The 23,985-nt window shown below is 39.0% G+C and overlaps 1 protein-coding gene across 1 annotated transcript in view; it reads left to right on the forward strand.

The window, feature by feature from the left end:
- Window positions 1-3,483: 3,483 nt before the first annotated feature.
- ltbp1.S (latent transforming growth factor beta binding protein 1 S homeolog) overlaps window positions 3,484-23,985 on the forward strand; it is a gene marked incomplete at its 3' end in the record, with an annotated part of 117,043 nt that continues 96,541 nt past the window's right edge. Inside the window, 3 exon segments of the mRNA NM_001088785.1 lie at window positions 3,484-3,948; window positions 20,345-20,566; window positions 22,253-22,521. Coding sequence (NP_001082254.1) covers window positions 3,726-3,948; window positions 20,345-20,566; window positions 22,253-22,521 — 714 coding nt within the window. The 5' untranslated portion in view covers window positions 3,484-3,725.

Consider the following 23,985-nt stretch of genomic DNA (forward strand, 5'->3'; position numbering starts at 1 on the left):
AGCTGAAACTAAATAAGTTCAGTATGTAAAACATGGCATTTTAGTCATATTTGTTCTTAAGGTTTAGTTCTCCTTTAAGGTGAGATCTACAGACAATGCAAATTTGCTCCTTCAGTCAGTGGAAAAAAATTGTCACGCGCATAAAAATTGCCGTGCGTCAGAATTTTTCGGGTACCCATTGACTTTAATGCATTTGGACAAAAGAGTGGCGTGTAAAAAAAATTGTTGCTTGTGTCAAAATTGTTGCATGTCAAAATTATTTTGAGGCCCATTGACTTCAATGCGTTTCACAAATTTTTCTAAACGCGACAGATTCGCCCATTACTAGCTGAGTCCAATCAATGGAAATTCGGCTCTTAAAGGTACCACACTCAGTTTTTTGCCGCCCCTGGTACTCAGCTCGGCGCTGCTGCCTGAGGCCTGGGCTACTAATCTCCCCAAATCTGAGCGTGTGTGTCTGCCCCTAGAATACACTCAATACTCTCTGTATTTATACTGTACATAGGAGTCCCCTCTTGGGGATTAGCTTAATTACAGTGATATGATAGGAAATAGCTGTATTTGAATTTCAAGATGGAAGGCTCTGCCACAACAGTCACCTGATTAAGAAATTGTTTTGTCCGGCCCTAAAAAGGCACATTTATTATTACATGGCCCAATTAATTTAATTTAGTGGCACCAGCAATAAAAGCTGTGGTCAAGCAAATATCTAAAGAGAAAATTAGGTAGTTTGAGTCCAATTCTGCAACTATAGCTGTCAATTTCTGTTTTCCTCATAAACAATACGTTTTCTGGAATATACAGTATTGTTTTTATACTGTTCAGCAGGCCAGTGGTGGCTAAAGGATCAGGGTGATCTAGATGTTTTGCTGTTGCTAAGTGCTTCTTAACAGGCTATCCTCTTTCGTGGTAACTTCCAAAATATTCCTAGGAGGAAATGAGTAAGAGATAAAAAGAGAAGCCACCCTCCCTGGTTCTAAATGGCTCATTTCCTTCAGTATGATGAAAGACTATCCCAGTTAACTCTGCACAGTGCAGTTTATGTCTGTGAATGCTTTCAAGCCATTACAGGATTGTGAAGTGCAGAGGCTGATGAGCAGTTTATGGCATATGGAACTCCCATACTTTGCTGACCAAGGTCAGATGCTTAATCATATGGGTTGTGAATGAGTCATAAACATAGAGCTGCAAAGGACAGGTATTATGTTACGGTCAGTTAAACAGATCATTCGTTATATGGGGTTTCTTGAAGCTTACATGTACTCTTTATGGATATGACTGCAGCACAGTGACTAGATATGAAGTTTGAATAACAAGTTTTGCATTATTGGGGGGGGGGCTGCTGTTAACTTGTATGGTAATGGACGTTGTACAGTAATTCAGCAGCTTTTGGAGATATGAAGCCTCATTAACAAACAAACACTCATTGATGCTATTCACACATACAGTACATGCTCCTGCCAACTTGCCTCTACTGGGAGTGGACATGTGCCCTCCCTCCTACAACAGGTTCTGTCAGTACAGGTATAGTATCTGTTATCTGGAAAAGTTCTTAATTACAGAAAGGTCATCTCTTATAGACTCCATTTTAGCCAAATAATCCAAATTTTTTAAAAAACGATCTCCTTTTTCTCTGTGATAATAAAACAGTTCCTTGTACATGATCCAAACTAAGATATAATTAATCCTTACTCAAAGTAGAACCAGCCTATTGGGTTTATTTAATGTTTGCATGATTTTCTGGTAGACTTAAGGTATGAAAATCCAAATTATGGACTGTTATCCTGAAAGCCCCAGGTTCTGAGCATTCTGGATAACAGGTCCAATACCTGTAGTCACAATGACTTGCTTCAGTTGAATCAGCCCTTCCAACACAAATACAGGGGGGTGTGACTTTGCTTCTGGATTGGTGCATTGTGTGCATGGTGTGGTGGATGCAGCTTTGCGAACGAGAGACCTATTATCCAAAAAGCCCTTACATCTTATGATTTCATTTTTATGCAATCGCTCAAGCAAAGTTTACTTTTGCCAAATAGCACAAAGCAGGGGGTAAAGTACATACATTTACCCTTGTGCCTGAGAGGCCTCTGTTTAGCTCAGTGAGTTACCCACCTGCCTTCCTATGGTGAGGATATTATGTCTATAGGGATAATATTCTTCTTACCCTGCAACTAGTTGCTCTAAAAGCAATCCTTATTAGGCAGCTGTTGGAAGCCATTGGGGCGAAGTGACTAGCGCTAGGCACTTCGCTGATTTACTAACGGGCGCAGATGTAACTTCGCTAGCAAAAGAGACAGATGTTAGTGCTCATTTATACTCTATCGCCAGGCGAATTTTCACTGTGGCGAATGGACAATACTCCACAAATTCACTAAGATGTGGATTTTACTCAACGTTAAAAAAAAGTTTCTAAGTTCCAAAATTCGCTGGCGTCTTCCTTTTTTCAGAGTGATAGCCTGCAAAAGTCCTTAAAATTGTTTTGAGTAACCGGGTTCCCCATACATTTTCTAACATATGGAACATAAACTATACAGTGGGCTCATGTGTAGGGCATTATAACAACTCTGTTTTCTTTATTACGGTTCCCTGGGCTTGTGTAATGTATTTGCTGCAACATATACGTCCATTCAACTTTATAATCTCCCTCCGTATGCAAATTTGCCTGAGTGAAGATCTCTAACGAAGTTTCGCTAGGCATAATTGAATGCTAGCGCATCTTCGGTTTGATCGGCAAAGTAACGCCATCGTTCGGCACCCTGAACTCAACTTCGCATTTTAATAAATTAGCGTTGTCGGAGCTAATTTTCTAAGCTAAGTGTAGCGGTGGGTGCGAATTTTCCCAGGTTAGTAAATTTCCCCCATAGTGAGGATTTTAGCGCAAAAATGCAGGCGTCACGACGGATGCAATGGAAATAAGGTTTTTGCGCAGCGCGTAGGATCACGGTGGAATCGCCCGTTGAGTCCTGCCCTTACACATTAGCAGAATATGCCCAGTTGCCTTTTTTTAACTTTTGATGGGCCTAATGACCCTTCTTGTTAATGTAAAGAGGAAAGGATAAGAACTGAATAAATGGAAACGTAACCAACAGTTGTTAACACTTGCTCCAAATTTGACTTCTGTGGAGGTAAAATGAATTAAGGCTGCATAGGAAACAAATCCTTTTGGGAGTGACTTTGCCAAAAAGCAGTGAAAAAAAAAAAAGATTTGGGTCTGGGCAGCTGCGTCACACAAGATTTGGTCACTGGAGTGTGGGGTGCCAGGAGATTTGAGACAGATGTTCTCAGACGTGCCGCATGCCTTAAACATTTCCAGGGGATGGGCTGTAGAGAAAGTCAAAGAGAGAGAGACTTAATAAGTTCAGGAACAGCTGGAGTATGCAGGAGAAAACAGAAGTTTCTGCTCCCCTAGGTGTATAGCCAGCCTCTTTGCATTACATCTGCCTGTCAGAGCTGCCTATTTTAACTGTTATGCACCGTGCCTTTGGGTTTTTTTATTATGATTTTACCTTTCTCTTCCCCTGTGAATGAAATACAGCATTGTGATTAGTAATCCCACTCTGGTGACTTGACTTTAAGTGTGGTTTTGGAGGATATCCCAGAGTTCTGTTTGTTAATCTTGCTACTCCTGTGTCAGACACCGCTGGATACAGAGCAAAGAGCCCTGAGAGCTGCTGCACTTTTCTCATACTTGTCTTGCTTTTTCACCTTGTCTGGGGAGCACGCCAATGGATACCAAGCTCATATGTCTGTTTTTTCTTTTCTCTGTGCCTTCCCTGGCAGTGGGAAACCAGACAGGGCGCATCAAGGTGGTCTTCACACCCAGCATCTGCAAAGTGACCTGCACCAAGCACCACTGTCAGAACAGCTGTGAGAAGGGAAATACCACCACGCTTATAAGTGAGAACGGTCATTCTGCTGACACACTCACATCAAGTAACTTTCGAGTAGGTGAGTACTAGTTAGCACTGCTGCACTCACTTCTCTAGCAAGTATTTACTCGTAAATGACTTCTAGTTAACTGGGTAACATTGGATACTGTCACTGTTAGCTGTATATTATTAATGACAGTTGAGCAGGAAGCATTTGGTGCTGAATGGAATGAATGAAATGCTCAGTCATGTAGATATTTCATATTTGCACTTCTTGTTTTAGGCAGTTTTTATTTTGGGTACTCGGCACATTGACAAAAACTTGTTCCTCGTTCCTCATTCATAATGCTCCCATGTTCCACCATTTATAATTACTGGTTACAGGTATGGGACCTAATATCACAAAATGCTGGGGATTTGGGGTTTTGCAGATAAGGGATGTTTCCATAACTTGGAGCATCGTGACTTAGGTCTAATAAAAACATTTAAACATTAAATAAACCCAATAGGATTTTTTTTTTGCTGGAAGTACGGATAGATGTTCGCTTAGCTATCATCATGTACAAGGAAAGAGGAGATCATTAGAAACATTTTGAAGTATTTGCGTAAAATGGACTGTTTGGGAAATGGCTTTCCCATAATTTGGAGTCTTCTGGATATATTGTTTCTGGATAAGTGATCCCATACCTGTACATGGTACTATCTTATTATTACAGATAAAAAGTTAATCTATATTTTTATTGTATTGTATTGTATTTCTGGATAATAGATAAAATATTTGTTAAAAACAAAAAGTACTATTTACTGGTTTGAAAGGAATGTCGATGTGTATATATGTATGTGTGTCCAAAGTGTGTATACACCTGTATGGTACTGTGATTCTTAAATAAATCTGACTTCTAACATCCTTATATGTTATAATATGGGGATCGTTTTCTATACTACACACATTTTAGTGACTCGTGTTACACAAAGGACATCACTAGCATTATTATAGGTGATTACATCACTAAGCACCATTTATATAACTTAAAGGAGTGGTTCACCTTCAAGTTAACTTTTAGGGGCCGATTCACTAACTTCGAGTGAAGGATTCGAAGGTACTTCGACCATCGAATGGGCTGCTTCGACCTTCGACTACGACTTCGAATCGAGCGATTCAAACTAAAAACCGTTAGACTATTCGACCATTCGATAGTCGAAGTACTGTCTCTTTAAAAAAAACTTCGACCCCCTAGTTCGCCATCTAAAAGCTGCCAAAGTCAATGTTAGCCTATGGGGAAGGTCCCCATAGGCTTGGCTAACTTTTTTTGATCGAAGGATATTCCTTCGATCGTTGGATTAAAATCCTTCGAATCGTTCGATTTGAAGGATTTTATCGTTCGATCGAGGAATTATCCTTCGATCGTTCGATCGAACTATCTGCGCTAAATCCTTCGATATTCGAAGTCGAAGGATTTTAATTCCTAGTCGAATATCGAGGGTTAATTAACCCTCGATATTCGACCCTTAGTGAATCGGCCCCTTAGTATGTTATAGAATGGCCAATTATAAGCAACTTTTCAATTGGTCTTCATTTTTTATTTTTTTAATAGTTTTTTAATCATTTGCCTTCTTCTGACTCTCCCCAGCTTTCAAATGGGGGGGGGGGGGTCACTGACCCCATCTAATAAACAAATGCTTTATAAGGCTACAAATATATTTTTATTTCTACTTATTACTACCTAGCTTTCTATTCAGGCCCTCTCCTATTGATATGTCAGTCTCTCATTCAAATTAATTTATGGTTGCTAGGGTAAGTTGAACCCTAGTAACCAGCTAGCTGAAATTGAGAACTGGAGAGCTACTGAAAAAAAGGCCAAATAACTCAAAAGTCACAAATAATAAAACATGAAAACCAATTGCAAATTGTCTCAGAATATCACTCTCTACAGGTGAACAACCCCTTTAAATGCAATAAATGGCTTTGTCTGTAGTAGGTAGTCACTTATATATGCAGGACTCAACATTCTGCTATCAATGGTACCAGTATCCCAGAGGCACCTGTACAAAAACCTAATCCTTCTATGCTTGGGTCTTCCTTTCTACCAATGGGCATTACAGACGTAAACCTCTATCACTTGCAAAGGGTTCTTACAAAGTCTACATAGATACCACTCTAGACTGCTGAAACTATTTCTATGTGCCCATTTCTTTGCTTATAGGGACTCATCACCATTAATCAACTATTTTTTAATTGTGTTTGTAAGCTGCATGATGTTGTTACCTAATCTGATGTAGATACAGTAATTCCAGCGGCATTCTGGGTAGTCACAGCAGAAACAGCATTTTGCTGAAAGAATCGGGAGGTTCCACAGGAGATAAATTACTGCGATGCCATTTCTGAATTTGCCAACACTCATGTGTTTGATGTTTTGCTATCATCACAGGCTGGAAAGTATCTAAAAGTTCTCTCATTGGCTATTGAGTGTGGGTTTTAAAAGTCAACCTGTAAAAAATAAAAGTCAACCTGTAGTGTTAGCCAGCAAGTGTCTAATAAGTGTCAATAAGGTGTTTGCTTATTGCCTAATCAGGAATGACATTTTCTTTTCAAGCTACATTTTTGTTCCCCACTGTAATATATTTGCCTACAGAATGCTTTTAGGGATTGAGCTTTTATGTCATTTAATGCTAAATCTGTCATGGATGTCAGGCTTGAGAAGACGCTCTAAATCTGTTATTTTTGCTCGGCACTGTAGTTTATGCTATACTGCCTTACTGTGTCATTCCTTTACTTTGTTATAAATGCTCTGCTTTACATCAAACTGATGCACTGCCTTGTGTTGGAACATTAAAGAGAACAGATCTTACTGTAAGTGCAATGATATTTAACCCATTTGAACTCAGTAGTCAATGTAGCCTTAAACATTACAGTATGTTGTATACTTTTACATTCCACTCTGGTTAATGTTAGCACACTTGTTTCTTAAAAGTCTTGGAGGACTTTTATCTGGGGTCTAAGTGTTGTATATGTATGCGGCAAGGTTACAAAGTGTTGTAGGTACAATACATTTGTTATACACAGAAATGTACAGTTTTATCTCCATTTTTGATTTGAACTAAATGTTGTCCAGACAAATTGCTCTTTACAAATATGCTGAGGATTTGGCTAAGAGTAAAGGAATTTACCTGTCACAGCTTGTAACACGCCTTGTTCCTAGAATGGGAACAATGGGACCTTTTTATTCCTTTAGCACTTGTGACATTTACTTTTACAGTAGATTTGATTAAGGGGGATGTTTGTTCTGATGATGTTCAATTTAATAAATGGCCTCTAAAGGTTAGTTGACATTGCTGATTTGTATAGGTCAAATGTTATTGCAAATTAAATTTTCTGTGTTAACCCACATATAGTTATGATTCACAAACCATTCCAAGATAATTGGATATATTGGGTTTTATCCAGTGGCGTAACAAGGAAGCAAACGGGGGTCAGGCAGGAGTCTGCATCCTCAGTACCGTAGTTATCTGCGATTTTATGCAGGGGCACAAGGATCTCATACTGGCCCCACAAGTTATGCCCTTCCGTTAATTATTTTGTGCAAGAATAAAATTATCCACCCTGCAAGATCTGACCTAAAAAAATCATTATTGTAAGTAGGGATGCACCGAATCCACTATTTTGGATTCGGCCGAACCCCCGAATCATTAGTGAAAGATTCGGCCGAATACCGAACCGAATACGAACCCTAATTTGCATATGCAAATTAGGGGTGGGAAGGGGAAAGCATTTTTTACTTCCTAGTTTTCTGACAAAAAGTCACGTGATTTCCCTCCCCGCCCCTAATTTGCATATGCAAATTAGGATCTGGATTTGGTTAGGCTGGGCAGAAGGGTTTGGCCAAATACAAATCCTGCTGAAAAAGGCTGAATCCTGGCCGAATCCCGAACCGAATCCTGGATTCGGTACATCCCTTATTGTAAGTGAGCCATAAACATATTTCTCATCTCTATCTTTATATATTGCAAATGGTTATTTCCTGGTTTCAGTAACTCTCCTTATCCAATGCCATCCTAATTGACTTGGGCACTTATAGTCACAAATTATTTTGGGGTTGGATGGTAGGTACAAGGTTACTCCTGCTTGGCCTATATGCAATAAAAAGGAACCAATTAAACTAAAAGTGGTGAAATACTATCTGAACAGTTTTTATTACTCACTGCTGAATGTGGTATGTGGTAATGTCCTAGAATGTGCATGTTGGTCGGGAAGCACGTACATATACAATCCCCACTGAGCTCTAGGATTTGCTCATAATCTGTACAGGGAGATCCCCATAACTCAGCACAGATGAACAAAGGAATTTTAGTATTTAGTGACCCTATAATTAAGTGGCAAATATATTTCATAACCCTGTCATTTGAGGTTTTGTCAAATAATGTTGTTATTTTAGAGTTGCACAGTGGGAAAGAACATGGTAAAGTGGAAAGAATACCTTGAGATAACAAAGATTCTACTCAAATTCTGCAAAGGATATAGAATCCCTTTAACCCAACTGAGTTTATTAGGATTTTACTGGCATATTGGTTACGTTGGTTCTCTCTGTACTCTAAAAATATTGGGGTAGAATTGTAGATGGGAGATAAAAATGCATATGGACTGTGTGTTCTTTGCCTGTGTCCAATAGTCCTTCATAATTATATTATTTTTGTGGTGTTTAGGGTGTTTAATAAATATATAGCACTATATATTTTTTCTTCCTTCTATAATTCTGGTATGGTCTTGGTATGATGATATCATCATTAACTGATTGTCTCCTAGAGCCTGCAAAATCCATGACCCTAACTGTCAAGTTGCTGACTGCCAGTAATGTACATTTTAAGTTTCTGGATACCTTTTTGATCTGCATTGTGTCATGACTTGTCTAGAGACAACCAGTGCTGCTCAGTCAAAGATGCCTGTTGCTTAAAAAGTGATGAGGGGGGGGTCCTGAAAACTTACAGTAGGTTGCTATACGATTGCACGGGCATCTGGTGAGTACTGACCAACACCAAAGTTATCCTCAATTTGCATGCAACACAATAATACTGAGTGAGCAATGTATGTGAGCATCGGCAAGGACAAAAGTTAAAAATCAGTGTTACTTGGCAAGGCGTGATTACAGATCACTTTAACATTGAGACATGGAGAATTTTCTTTAGTGACAGCAGCCTCTGTAGAACTTTTGCTTTTTGGACATGTGCTGTGGACTTTCCTTTAATATTATGGTTTTCTCTGGGTTTTAAAACAGTGATGTTGCAGGTGTAGGTACAATGTTTGTGCAATGCAGTGTGGGCCCTGCAAAAATCTCTCAGCCAAGTTGCTCCTGTCATATTCACACATCGATACTCTTTGAGCTCTTTCATCAGAGCCTACCATGATGCATATCATCGTAAAGGAGACTGCAGTCACGTAGGGATAATTTATTTCCAAAATAATAATGCTGGCATGGGGACAGCATAGAGGATAGAATATGTTTTGATTTGTACTCCTGGCTATAGGAACATATCTCAACCCCAAAGATTCTTTGCTAATGACACTAGCAGGTTTCCTATCATAGATGAATTTGTGTCAGAGGAAGAAGACTTAAAAGGAAAGTTTCTCTCCATAAGTAAATGGGATAGTGTATCATATTTTATTATACTGTAGAACTTTTTATGCTGATTTAATCTGTTAAAGCTGAACAAACTATAGAATGGTATGCTGTTCTGTTGCAACCTGAAAAATGTACTTTCCTTTGAGAAGTAGTACAGGTATGGGATCCATTATCTGGAAACCAGTTATCTAGAAAGCTCCAAATTATGGAAAGGCCGTCTCCCATAGACTACATTATATCCAAATAATCAATAATAATAATCAATTGTAATAATAAAACAATTGTTTCTACCTGATCCAAGCTAAGATATAATTAAGCCTTTTTGTAAGCCAAACCAACCTATTGGGTTTATTTAATGTTTACATGATTTTCTAGTAGACTTAGTATGGAGAGCCAAATTACGGAAAGATCCGTTATCCGGAAAGCCCCAGGTCCCGAGCATTCTGGATAACAGGTCCCATATCTGTACTCCAAGTGCTAAAGCTCCCAAAACTAGTGTAGATTTATGAACAAGCCTTGAGTTCCAAATGATTGAAAATATGAATGACTTCCTGCACTCCCTTTATTATGAACCCTGCAGAAAGTCACTGTTGTTTTCTGCTCTTCATTGTTTTTAAGTAGAAAACTTAAGTGACTTTCTGCACTCGAGACACAAGGGTTTTTAAATGTGCCCCCTAACAACCAAAACAATAACAGGTGCTCATATTTTCTATGTAAATGTATTGAATCTGACATGGTCAGAGCTCTCCCTATTATTTCAGGAGTTACCTGGTTTTGAGCTCTCCCCTGGTTTCCTGTCATTATTCAGCATTCTCCTGATTTTTCAGTATCTAAAGGCAAAGTCTGATGTGCACATGTGCAGGGGCTTTCAGTGACATCATCAGAGCATTGCAGTGCATTTTGTGTCACTTCTGGTTTGCACATTTTTCTACCATAGCACCCGATTAGGCACTACAGCTCAGCATGGCAGAATTGATGTTGTTGGTCCTCTGCGGAGGTCCCTTGTTGAGACCTCCAACATAAATGCAAGAGCACTAAGGGGAACAAAAGTGCACTCCAAAGTGCTCTGTTAAAAAGCACATGCACCTGGGGTCTGGCTGGACTCTTCCTGTCACACTAGAAAAAATATCTTGTATGTGGTAAAGAGCAGCAGGCACAAGACAGCCTTTGTACTTCTTTGCAGCCTACAAACCATAAAAACCACACATGATGGGGGGGTGCACTTATGTGCCTACCCCAGCTTGCCATTTATGAATACAGTGTTTCCAAACACAGGCATCTCTGTATCCATGGGGAAAATGCAGGTCTCTTCTCTCCGTTTTGGACCTGCACCCTAAACTACGTAGTAAATGACCCCTTGTCATTTTCTTACCCACAATGGAGATTCAATTTTTTGGCAGTTATATGGTAAATGATAAAGGGGAACTATCGCGAAAATAAAAATTGAATATAAGCTTTAGCATACTGAAATAAGAAACTTTCTAAACGCAATCAATTAAAAATTTGGTAACTTTTCTGAAATAATCAAGTTTAGCGTAAATACTCAAGTATAAGCCGACCCGAGTATAAGCCGAGGTACCTAATTTTACCTACGAAAACTGGGAAAACTTATTGACTCGAGTATAAGCCTAGACACAACTACAGCCCTGTCTCCCAGCAGCGCACATTCCGCCAAAGCGACCCCCCCCAGCGATCAACCAGACTTCTTTGCAAAGTTGATGGTGACAGAGAATTGCCAAACGGATTACTGTGTGCATTGTCCCACTGTATGTTCACTATTCCTCTCTCAGCATTTGTTTCTCTTCATTCTCTCTTCATGCAGCAGTTGGGTGTCAGATATTCATTGACAGCTAGAGCCAATATATCTTATAGGGGGGCTCCTTTTGCCTAGAAGATGTATTAGAACTCACTCTATTAAAATCACCAGACATCATGTCTTTCTACATGCAGAATTTGTGCAAAAGGCAGTTATTTTGTTACATTTTGTTTGTGGAATCACTCTAATTCATCTATGCAAAAGGAGCCCCCACCTATAAGATATATTGGATCTAACTGTCAATGACATCCCAACTGCACAAAGTCAGAATGAAGATAAACTGATGCTGATAGAGGGATAGTGAAGATACACTTGATTATATCAGAAACAATGAAGAATTTAACTGATTATATTTAGAAAACTTGTTATTTCAGTATGCTGACGCTTATATAAAATTTTCATTTTCACAATAGTTTCCGTTTAAAAAAAAATGACATTCAAGCTTGCATCTTCGTGCGTTTGCTAGTTTATGTGGGAATGATGCAGCACTTCTGATGTTCATTTGACTGAAGTAAGATAGTTTGACAAAAGAAACCCCCAAAGCTTAGAAGGAATGTGTGTCTTATTCTTGCCTAGTCTGACTCATGTACATGGAAATATTACTTAGTCATGGAATAAAGTGAGTCAGATGTTTAAATTAGAGCTAAGAACGTTGAAAGTGAAGTAATCAGTAGAGACAGATCAAAAAGTGAGAGTCTCACTGGGACCAACAGTGTTTCATATGTATGAATAAACATGTTATTCATGGGCACGCTGACAAATCAGGGATTTCTCTTTTTGGGATATGTGGAAACAGGCAGCTATAATTGTGCCAGGGTAAAATTCAGAAGGCACAGAGGGCATAGTAAAGTTCTGGTTTGCTTTGGCGAATGTCCCCCTTTTTTGGATGCACTTCTGCAGTCTCACCCACACACTCAAGGGTGGGATGCAAAGAATCATCATACTTACCAAATTTTAAATTATAATTAAAATAAGTATTGTATTATTTTACAAATCAAATCCAAGAAAAGGAAGTTCCATGTCTAATAGAAACTTTGTTCATACTTTATTGTTATGGAACCAATTTATTAACAGAGTTTCTCAATTGCAACAAAGCAGTTACACATAGAAATCAGTGAGATCTTTGCTTTCATTTTCTAACTTGTAGAAGACTGGTCACAAATACCTTCTGTAGGGTGCATTCACTTACCCAGACACAGTGAGCAAAGTGGACATTTGGATGCTATTTCCCCAAAAATGGTGCATTTCCCCAAAATGCACCATTTTGTATGTGTCATTGCAGGCACAATGGGGTGTAATGGTCGGCACCCTAAATCCAGAACCTATGCTAAGCACCCTGGTCTCTGCTCTTGCTTCTGCCTTTTACAGCCGCCTTTCACCTCGGGAGGAGCCCTTGGCTAATCGGATGCCGCCAGCTCTTATTAAGACAGTTGCATTATTGTAAGCAAATTCTGCCCAGGGTAATAGTTCAGCCCATGAGGATTGGTTGTCAGTAACATAACACCTTAAGAATTGCTCAAGGGACTGATTAACCCTCTCAGTCTGACCATTGGTTTGTGGGTGGTATGCAGTAGAGAATGACAGATCAATCCCAACCAAAGAGCAGAATGCTCACCAAAACTTAGAAACAAACTGTACCCCTCTGTCAGAAACAATATTTACTGGAAAACCATGTAATTTTAAAATATTAGAAATAAATAACTCAGCCAAAGTCTTAGCAGATGGGAGGTGTGGGAGGGAAATTAAATGACTCATTTTGCTGAACCTATCCACCACCACACAAATCACTGTTTTCCCTTGAGATGGAGGGAGATCAACCATAAAATCCATTGACAGATGGGACCAGGGTCTGTCAGGAATAGGCAATGGCCTTAGCAATTCCTGTGACAGGATTCTAGAAGACTTTGACCTCTGACAGACAGGACAAGAATTAACAAAGTTTTTGACATCTTGTTTAAATGAAGGCCACCACACATTATGAGACAATAAAGACAAGGTGTTAGAAATACCAGGATGTTCTGCCATTTTAGAATTATCAGCCTTACCCAGAACCTGTTCCCTTAAGTCCTCAGGTACAAATAACCTCCCAGAAGGAGTATCTACAGGGCAGAAGATTGTACTGAAGACAGTTGTGTTGCAAGATCTGATCCCAGAGCTGCCACAATCAACTCATCAGGAATGATGGAAACACACTCAATAGGTTCAGACAAATCAGATTCAAAGCTCCTAGAGAGTGCATCTGCCTTGGTGTTTTTGGAACCAGGCCTGTATGTGAGGGAGAGCTTAAACCGGGTAAAAAATCAAGCCCATCTAGCCTGCCTAGGATTCAACCGTTTAGCAGATTCGATGTATAAAAGTAAAGACCGTTATAGTATGTTTAGCCCCCTGCAACAGGTGTCGCCATTCCTCAAAGGCCCATTTGATAGCCAACAGTTCTCTATTTGCAATGTCATAATTGGCTTCGGCAGGAGAAAATTTTCTAGAGAAGAATGCGCATGGATGCACCTTGTTGGTTATTGGATGCCTTCGAGAAAGGACTGCCCCTGTCCCAACTTCTGAGGCATCAACCTCTACAATAAAAAGAAGAGTAGTATCAGGGTGACCGAGAATGGGAGCAGACACAAATTCCTTCTTAAGGAATTCAAAGGCTTGAATAGCCTCGGGAGGCCAAATACTTGGATCCGCATTGGTTGGATCCGTAATTAGAGACGCCACCAAAGAAAAGTTTTTTATAAATTGACGATAATAGTTAGCAAAACCTAAGAAACTTTGGGTTGCACATAAGGAAAGCGGCTTAGCCCATTCCAATGAGGCCTTAACCTTCCCGGGTTCCATTTCTAGACCCTTACTGGAGATATTGAACCCCAAAAATTGCATTTCTCCAGTTTTGCAAATAAATTATTCTTCCTTAACCTGAGCAAAACCTCCCGGACATGTTTCTGATGATCATCCAAGTTAGAGGAAAAAATTAGAATATCGTCAAGATATACCACTACGAATAACCCCAGCAGGTCTGGGAAGATGTCATTGACAAATTCCTGAAACACTGCGGGGGCATTGCAAAGACCGAATGTACTCTTTCATTGCTTGGGCTTCAGGCAAAGACTCAGGGATGAGATCAATTGGGCGGCCCACTAGACCACCAGGGTAAGTTTTTGTTACATGGGGGCATTGAATCAGACACAGTTGCGTTGGGTCTGACTCAACTGTACTGCATGTGGCATTAGTGCTTCCAATTCGTCAAAGTCCTTATTAGGATTAAACTTCACAGGAAATTTTGTAGAAATGGTGTTGGATCAACAGATTGCTTCCTACAAGTCGAATGTAGTTCAATGGGTCAAAATCTAATGGGACAGATATAAACATTTACTATCTAACATGACATGCCTGTTAGAAGGGAACTCTGCATTGCTGTAGATGCATGAACAAAATACACATTTTTTATCTGATCCATATTACATCTGATCAAAATCTCCCATGTACAGTAGTTTAGCTCCAACGTTTGCTTTTACACCAAAGCATACAGGTCCCAATCTGTGGGAAGGACACAAAGGCCTATGCCTAGGGTGGCACATTTTTAGGGACTGCATTCTGCTTGAATGCCTTATTGCTAGGGAGCCGGGTTTGGGAAAGGGTTCTTAAAGGGGCTGTTCACCTTACAAAACTTTTTTCTGTTCAGCTGTTCATACTGTTTTCCAGAAATAAAGATTTATTTCCATTGCCATTTTCTATGTTTTACCTTTTTTTGTTTGAAGTTTAAAGTTTGTGTCTCTGGAGTTTCAGTCTGGCTGCTCGGTAATCCAGGTGCAGATTCAGAACTACATTAGTTAATACAATTAGTTGATACATTTCTCAGTATCTGTGGAGTATAAGCAACTATTGTATCAATTTTATTTTTTTATTGAAACTCAGGGATTTGCTCAGCAGGGACAATGAATCAACTGCTATAAAATGAATCAAGTTATGTGATATTTAGAACAGTTAGACAGTCAATGTCCCCCCACCGAGCTGCTTTAGAAAGACATAAGAAGGTGAAAATTACAATTTAAACTTCAATATTAGAAAACAGTCAGAAATATATAATATAAAGTAGTTGAAAAAGTATTTTCTTACAGTGACATACTGTATAGGATCACTAGAAATCTGGAGGAGCACTACTACTTGTTTTGTCTAAAAAAAATACATATTGTAGTGTGGTGCTCACTAGAAGAACCCCGGACCAGTGCAGTTTTTTCCTGATCGGAGCACGGCCCGGGGTGTGATGTAAGTACAGTATATATATTCACTTGGGGGTGCCTAACATTTGGACACATACTCATGACCCTGCATGTAATCGCCAAACGCAAGTGCAACACAACATGCTGCAAAAACGCCCGTGTGTAAGAGCCCCTTTTTCTTACTCCAAATAAGAACATAGAACTCAGAACTATAAAATCATGATGTGCAATGCTTTAAAGTTAAAATACTTTCTGGCAAAAAATTCATTTTCATCCGCTAGTTCTATAATAACTGCCACAAGCTGTAAAGCCTTCAATCCTACTGAAAACTAGATGGTAATATACTAAGGAAATGAGTCATTTTTTTCTGTCTGGAGAATACTCTAACTTGTTGAGGAATATAGGGATTAATTAGTGTTTAACACTAGAGCTGTAGCCAAAACTCCAAGCATTAGAACAATAAAAGGTTTTGATTACACTGAACAATTTGTTTCAGTCAATGATTTTGTCTTTTTAATTTGCATTTTTAATTTCTTCTTAGTGCCTAAGGCTCAACTCTTTGCAGGTGCACATTTCTCTCTTTCCTACCTCAGACCTGTCCGTTGCTCTTCAGGTAGTGTTTTGCTTTCTCTCTTTTCTATCTGAGTCACAAAACTATTTATATCCTTTTTCATTTCACCTTCTATTACACCTGCATCTTAATAGTTAACAAGTACAGTGTTATTCTGGAGCACCCTTTTTTGGAAAATAATTTCCCTTGCACCTGTCATTACAATCTGCTAATTCTCATCTTGCACTTTAATGTCAGAACATTTTGTTTCTGGTGAAACCTTGTTGATTTAGAGTTTCTATGCCTAAGTTAGTTCATGAGATCTAATTGACATGAAGTCTCAACATAAGGCCAGAAAAAACTCTGGGAAGAAATTGGTCGGTTGTAAAATATTCGTATGTAGCTATGGGCGAATTTTTGCGAAATGCATTGGAGTCAATGGGCGTCAATTTTGATGCCCGCAACAATTTTTATACTCGCGCCTATTTTGTCCAAATTAAAGTCAATGGGCGTCCCAATAATTTTGACACACGCCAGTTTTTATGCGCACAACTATTCTGACGTGTGCCCAAATTTTTTGGACGCTGTGAATTTTCGCAGCAGTTCCGCTTGCAGGCAGCGAAACGCAGAAATTTGCTGCAAATCCGCGCCTGGTGAATTTATCCGCCCATCACTATTCTTATGTATTCTCAGCTCCCTGACACTTTGCAGAGCCTTTCTTCTGTACTTTGTTGATGGCTGGCTGTACCTTTCTGCCATTGAAATTAATGAAAGGTGAAAACAGTTTTATTGTTTTTCACAGTGCTTGAAGCTCTCTGCTCATCTGTCTAGGACACATTTTATTCTTGGCCCTTAAAACAAGGATACCTGAGGCTGGGTATTTTGATAGGTTCCTTGGTAGATGCAGCAAACATCATTAGATAAGTGAGGGTAAGGGACATTTGAAAAGAGAAGCTTATAGGAAAAGATAGATCTAGTGCTTCCTTGTTACTTCACCAAGCCTGTTTTACCCTCCATTCTATCCATTATCTTTTTTCCCTATTAATAACATTAGGATCAACCATCATTTTTACCGGTCAGGTGGCAACCCTAGGCACCCCCCAAGCTTTTCGCTCTTGGCACGTGCCTCTTTTGCCTACCCTTAGTTCCAGCCCTGCACGTAATACAGTTTCAAATAGTTTGGTAGTCTTTAGTAAAATCAAAGTTACCATAAAATCAGTAAACAATGTGGCTTGAAAGATACTAAACTACTTTTGTTTTATACCAAGTATTGGTATGCAACTTAAAACACTGCTTTCCTTTAGGGGTCCATTTCTAAAATAGGTTCCATTGAAGTGTGGTAATTTGGTTGGAGAGTTGAAAGAGATGCTCACCTTGTAATAGTGTATTGTCTTAAATATTCAAGAACAGTCTCACGATATACACATCACTAGTTAAAATGGACTGTTTCTGCCAACTGGAAAAAATATGCTGCATTCCTTATTTCACAGTGTTGCTAGAAATGACTGCTCTTTTTCTGTTGCTGAGGAAGTCTATGTGGAATGCTCGTATTCTATCCAAAGCACTTAGGAAGAGATGCTGAGAACAGCGGGATTCCTAGCTTCACATTTACAGTATAACTTATTTTAGCTGAGAAATGCAATATTTAATTTACCTTTCTAGGTACCCATGTCACGAGATGTTCTTGGGGGAGGGGTCTGTTGTATTGTCTACTGAAGGGACCCAACCTTTTCAACCTGTGAGCAACAATCAGAAGTAAAGGGAGTTGGGTAGCAACACTAGCATGAAAAATGTTCAAGTGCTGTGATTGGCCATTTGGTAGCCCTTATGTGGATTGTCAACCTACATTGAGGCTCTGTTTGGCAGTTCACCTAGTTTTTATACAACCAAAACTTTCCTGCCAATTCAAAAGTAAACCCCTGTTTTGAGGCCACTGGGAGCAACATCCAAGGGGTTGGGGAGCAACATGCTCATGAGCTACTGGTTGGGGATCACTGGTCTACTGTATGTTTCAGTTTAATGCACAGTTTCATTATGACTGCCTACTGCAATCACACTCGAATGATTTTAGGATTTAAAATAATTTACTACATTTGTAGGGGAAGTTACTGTATAATGATGAAAGTTCTCATTTATTGCCCATATGCTTACACTTAGCTACTGAATGTGGCTGTTACCTAGTTCAATTGCAGTGAGCTTGAACTGGAGCGGTAAAAAAACTGGAAAAAAAGGAAAAAAGTTATGATCATTTGCTTCATTTTTGTACTTTTTGACCTTCATCTTGATAATACTGCATTATACTTGCTTTATTACAAAGTACATTTGCAGTTGCTGGTTATTGGCTTAGTCAGTCTTAAACCATTCTTAAACTACTCACCTTCTCAGTCATGCTCTACTGTTATCCCAAGTTATCTAGTAGTCTTCTCTTTTATTTTTTCTATTGTTCCACTGTCCCTCTGCCCTTCTTTTTTTTATACTAACCAGTTGCATCTCCTTTTCTCATGTCTATATCTTCTTTTTTTTCTTCCTCCTTTTTTTCTAATCCTGCCAGCAAATTTTTCTCATATGCTTATCTTTAAGAGTTTTTTCTTACCCAGAATATACTAATCCTTTTCCTCCTGTTTATTTGATTTCTCTTATTCTTAAGTACCTCCATCTTATTTCCCTTATATTTTCATACTTTGCCTTTGGGGCTCACTGCTGGGACTATGTGAAATGTTCTATGTCATTTATGAAGTGTCTCCTTGACTGGCTTGCATGAATGGTTTCTGGAAGCACAACCTGTGTTGTGATGAGAATTCTTGCCTCTTCGATGATTTTCACTTCTAAAAGCCCATTTACCACTTGAAATTGGGTGTATGCACTTGACCCACTGTTTGTGTATGCACTTGACCCACTTGACCTGTGCCTATTTGTGTAGTAGGGGTGACATAAGAAATAATCAGAGAATCCCTCAGATCTTTATTTAAGAGTGTCATGCCCTTGATCCCCTGTTCCCAGAACCCAGTTTGCCTGTGCATTTGCATGGTCCATATACTCCACTCCTCCATAGCCATGTCTATAATATATACCAATGACTGTACTCATGTGCACAGCTGTGGCTTGATTAATATAGGGTCAGTAGAATTGCTACCTGACCTGGAAAAATCTACTTGATTGTAATGTTAATAGTAGAGATGAAAACTAAGAATATAGAAGGGCTGGTATGTTTTCCATTTTTTTCCATTTAAAATCAATGGAAAATGTAAACATCCTTTCTCCATCTCTACAGACCCTGTTAGCTGCAAATTCTTATAATACCAATCATCCTTTGTTTTGGAACATTAATATTCAATGTTTTGAAAATCTGGCACAGGGGTTTATGTTATGGTTCTTTTTCATATCAAGTCTAAAGAAGTGTGATTATGCTCTGTATTATGACTTTATGGTATTTTTGTCTATCTAGCCTGAAGGGTTTGAGACAGCTTTACAGTGTTGTTTCATTGGAAATTTCCTTATTAGCAGTGGATTTCTTTGTACTGATATTCTGCAAAAAAAAATCATAATACAGAAATAATAACCGTAATGCTATAATTTGAGGACAGTAATATAACTGTTAAAGGGGGCTGTAAAACATGTTTTGTGTGGATGACACAGTAACTTTAAATCAATGATGTTCAGCCTGGGTTCTTCTAAACTATAGCCTCCTTACCAAACAATTCTCAATAATAGGAATGGTGGTTGTAGTCTGTACAATGCTGCTGTAATGGATTATGCTTCCTTTAGATCAGTGGTCCCCAACCAGTAGCTCGTGAGCAACATGTTGCTCTCCAACCCCTTGGATGTTGCTCCCAGTGGCCTCAAAGCACAAGCTTATTTTTGAATTTCGGGCTTGGAGGCAAGTTTTGGTTGTATAAAAACTAGGTGCACTGCCAAACAGAGCCTCAATGTAGGTTGACAATCCACATAGGGGCTACCAAATGGCCAATCACAGCCCTTATTTGGCACCCCAGGAACAGTTTTCATGCTAGTGTTGCTCCCAAACTCCTTTTACTTCTGAATGTTGCTCATGGGTTCAAAAGGTTGGGGATCCCTGCTTTAGATATTAGAAGTGGGCTATGCGTGTGATACCACAAAGTTTGGATGATGGACTTTGTTACTTCATATGAGTCTATTAGGGCTAACCTCATCAAGCATGGACACATTCACAAAAATCCAGTTTGATGCACAGCATTAATCAATATGTGTGGAGTAGTGCAGAACAAATCCAAAAGTAACATTTTAATTTATCATTCCAGTGATTTGTCATCTACCTTGTCTGAATGGAGGCCAATGTACTGCTCGAGACAAATGCCAGTGCCCACCTAACTTTACCGGCAAACTATGTCAGATCCCAGTGCAAAATGGCTTGCAAAAACAATACCCGCATCAACAGCCAGCCCAGAAAGCTACAGGATCTCAAGTTATTCATTCTACTCACACATTGCCCCTCACCATGACGGGTCAACAAGGAATTAAAGGTATGTAAATAACTTGACCCATTAAAAATATTGTTTTTTGAGGTTTTATGGATGTAGAACTGGATGTGTTCTTGGGAATGTATGGTTCATATGGGTAAAAATGAAAAGTACAACAGAGAGCACCCTTAAAGGAGAAGGAAAGTTAAAAAACAAATAATGCTCTATGTATTGCCCCTTAGGTGAAGAACTACTTACAATAATGCTGCCTCTATACAAGTTGCCCTTTAGCTGCATGTAGAGATTGATGTTAAAAATATTGAAGAGTGCATAAAATATTGATGACATCCCTCTGCTGATAGAATACTGCTCAATCAGGGCTTGCACATGCGCAGAATAATCTTCCAAGCCCTGCGCATGAGCAAATGATCACTCTACTTCCCCCAGGCCAGCGATGACATTGTGATAACATGTTAAAAGCGAACGTCATCACTGAACTCCTTCTCCCCCCTTCATTGTGAAGTGCCAACAGCAACGATCGCGCCTTGTTGCTGTAACGCGAAGGGGTCGTGAGGGAGAACTGCGCATGCGTGTTTTTCGGGAGACAGAGGATATGACATGCACTTCATCTAGATGGCGGCCGCAAAGTCTGCTGCAGTGATTTAATTCAATGGGTGGATGCAAGTAAACCATAGCGAATTTAGTAATTAAAGTACGGTGTTTCAGGAGGGGGGGATGCAAGCAACAGTTTGCATTGTTAATTTAAAAATACCTTTCCTTCTCCTTTAAAGGAAAACTATACCCCCAAAATGAATACTTAAGAAACAGATAGTTTATATCAAATTGAATGACATATTAAAGAATCTTACCAAACTGGAATATATATTTACATAAATATTGACCTTTTACATCTCTTGCCTTGAACCACCATTTCGTGACTCAATCTGTGCTGCCTCAGAGATCACCTGACCAGAAATACTTCTTCTCTAACTGTAACAGGAAGAAGTGAGGAAGCAAAAGGCAGAACTCTGTCTGTTAATTGGCTCATGTGACCTTACATGTGGTTTGTATATGTGCACAGTGAATCTTACGATCTCTGGGGGCGGCCCTTATTTTTTAAAATGGCAATTTTCTATTTATGATTACCCAATGGCACAAACTACTAAAAAAGTATATTATTATGATAATGTTTCATTTACATGAAGCAGGGTTTTACACATGAGCTGTTTTACTCAGTATCTTTTAATAGAGACCTACATTGTTCGGGGGGTATAGTTTTCCTTTAAATCGCGTATATTTAAAATATGTATATTTTAATGAAATTCCCATAAATTGATATAACTGTCTTGCCAGACAATTTTCTTAATGGCCAAAAGACCTAAATAGCCAACTAAGTAAATATCAGAATCACAAAATATATGTATGCAGGTTTATCCAGGTAAGTAGCTTAGCGACCAGGGTTTGAGGTACATAAATGAGTGACCCAGACTGTGATCCAGTTAATGGTTGTACAGCACCTCTAGTAAAGTCACTGTTCTTAAACTACATTTGGTGAGATTATTTCAATAGTTCTATATGTCTTTAAAGGGCTCTCTTAACAAGAGTCAGCATGACTGCACACTGGAAGGGTTCTTATGAGTTGTTAACCTCAGAAGTCTTAGTGGTTTCTCCATTATAACCCCACTAGAGACTTCTTCATTTGAAGCACAGCCAATTAAAATAATGCTTTTATCCATTATGTTTTAATAGTTAATTTTCCTCCAAATATGGTGAATATCCACGTGAAGCACCCCCCAGAAGCCTCTGTACAGTTCCATCAAGTGTCCAGGATTGGGAGTTCCTCATCTACACAGAAGAAGGACAGCCAGCTAGGCCAGACACAGTTCTCTTACCACAGTGCCCAGAAACATCAGTTACCCCACAACACATATCCCCGCCAGCAATCAATTCCAAATGTGTATCCAATCTCAACCAGAAATCAACTTGGGCGCTGTTTCCAAGAGACCGTGGGCTCACAGGTATGAAATAACACTTTTAGGTTGAAACTATATAATGTTTTAGGGGCCAAAATCTTTGGTTCACTTATTAAACAGTCCACAGTACTAGATACAAAACTGTGGTTAAACATATTCTTATTAATGACCTGGATTAATGAGAAATAGATATATCCATGGATCTGCATAAGAGTATAAGTTCTGGTGAAAACACAGAATTAATTTCTGCTTAGCAGCTACAACTTCCACATTAACCCAGTATACTGTACATGAGATAGGTAGATCTAAAGATTGAACTAATTGCTAGGATTTCGAAGAAACTGCTTATTCGTCAGAAAAGCTTTCTAAAATTCTTATACAGTAGTGTCACTAAATACAGTATGTGTTCCATTTTTGCCTTTGGATTATGCATATGGGTATCTCATAGATAGGTTCAATTCCAACCAAGGCACTATCTGCTAAGAGTTTGCATGTTCTTGTAAGGGTTACCTCCTGGCACTTCAGTTTTCTCCCACACTCCAAAAAACATACAGAAGGGTTAATTGTCTGTTGGTCAAATTAATCATACATGCGTGTAAATATGATATAGTTCTTATTTTTTAAGCAGGGACTGATGTGACTGTTGTACTGCTTCAAGAGGTAAGACCTTGGTTTCGTTTTCAAGAGGTTGAGGTTAAGTTCCTTCTAGAGCAGGGTTGCCCAAGACCTGGATCGCGGTCTATCAGTTGATTACTTTAAAGTGCCTGGTAGGCTGCAGGAAAAATTGTTGCACGTAAACAAAAAGTGTTGCATGTAAAACTTTGTCGCACATAGAAAAATTGTCATGTGAAAATATTGTCAAAATGTAAAATGTAAAATTGTTGTGAATTAAAAAAAATCTTTGCACATAAAAAAAAAAATGTCACACATAAATTGACCCACATACAAATATTGTCGTGCTTAAAAATAATGCTGCGCAGGAAAATAATGGTGCGTAAAAATCAATGAAAAGTCACCATTAAACTTTGATGTATTTTGGGGAATTGGGGTATTGGGGGTATTTATACATGGAATTGCCTCTGTGCCATCCTACGATGAGTTCTTTAGGTAGATCTCATGGTAGTATCAGATGGCAAGAGTAGATTGCAAGGCGACAGAGTCTGGGCACCCCTGTTCTAGAGGAATTTATGGATGGCTTTCAAAAAGTAAGGAGCAGCAAGAAATAAATGTTTTAAAATGTTGTGTCACCCAGACACAAAAAGCTGTATAATAAAAGTTCTTTTCAAATTAAATATGAAATCCAATTTCTATTTTTGATTAAAGCATTCATAGCTGTTGTAAGCTCATTTAAAAATCTCAGCTGTCAATCAAATATTGACTGCCCCTCCTCTATGATTTAGGCATAGAGGCGGGGCAGACAATTACTTTCACTTTCCATTCAGCACTTCCTAGATGTCACTGCTCTCCCCACATTCCCCCGTTCTCTTCACTGTTTAATTGTGTAGCCAG

The sequence above is a fragment of the Xenopus laevis genome, chromosome 5S, assembly GCF_017654675.1.
Source record: "Xenopus laevis strain J_2021 chromosome 5S, Xenopus_laevis_v10.1, whole genome shotgun sequence".
In the NCBI taxonomy this organism is placed as follows: Eukaryota; Metazoa; Chordata; class Amphibia; order Anura; family Pipidae; genus Xenopus; species Xenopus laevis.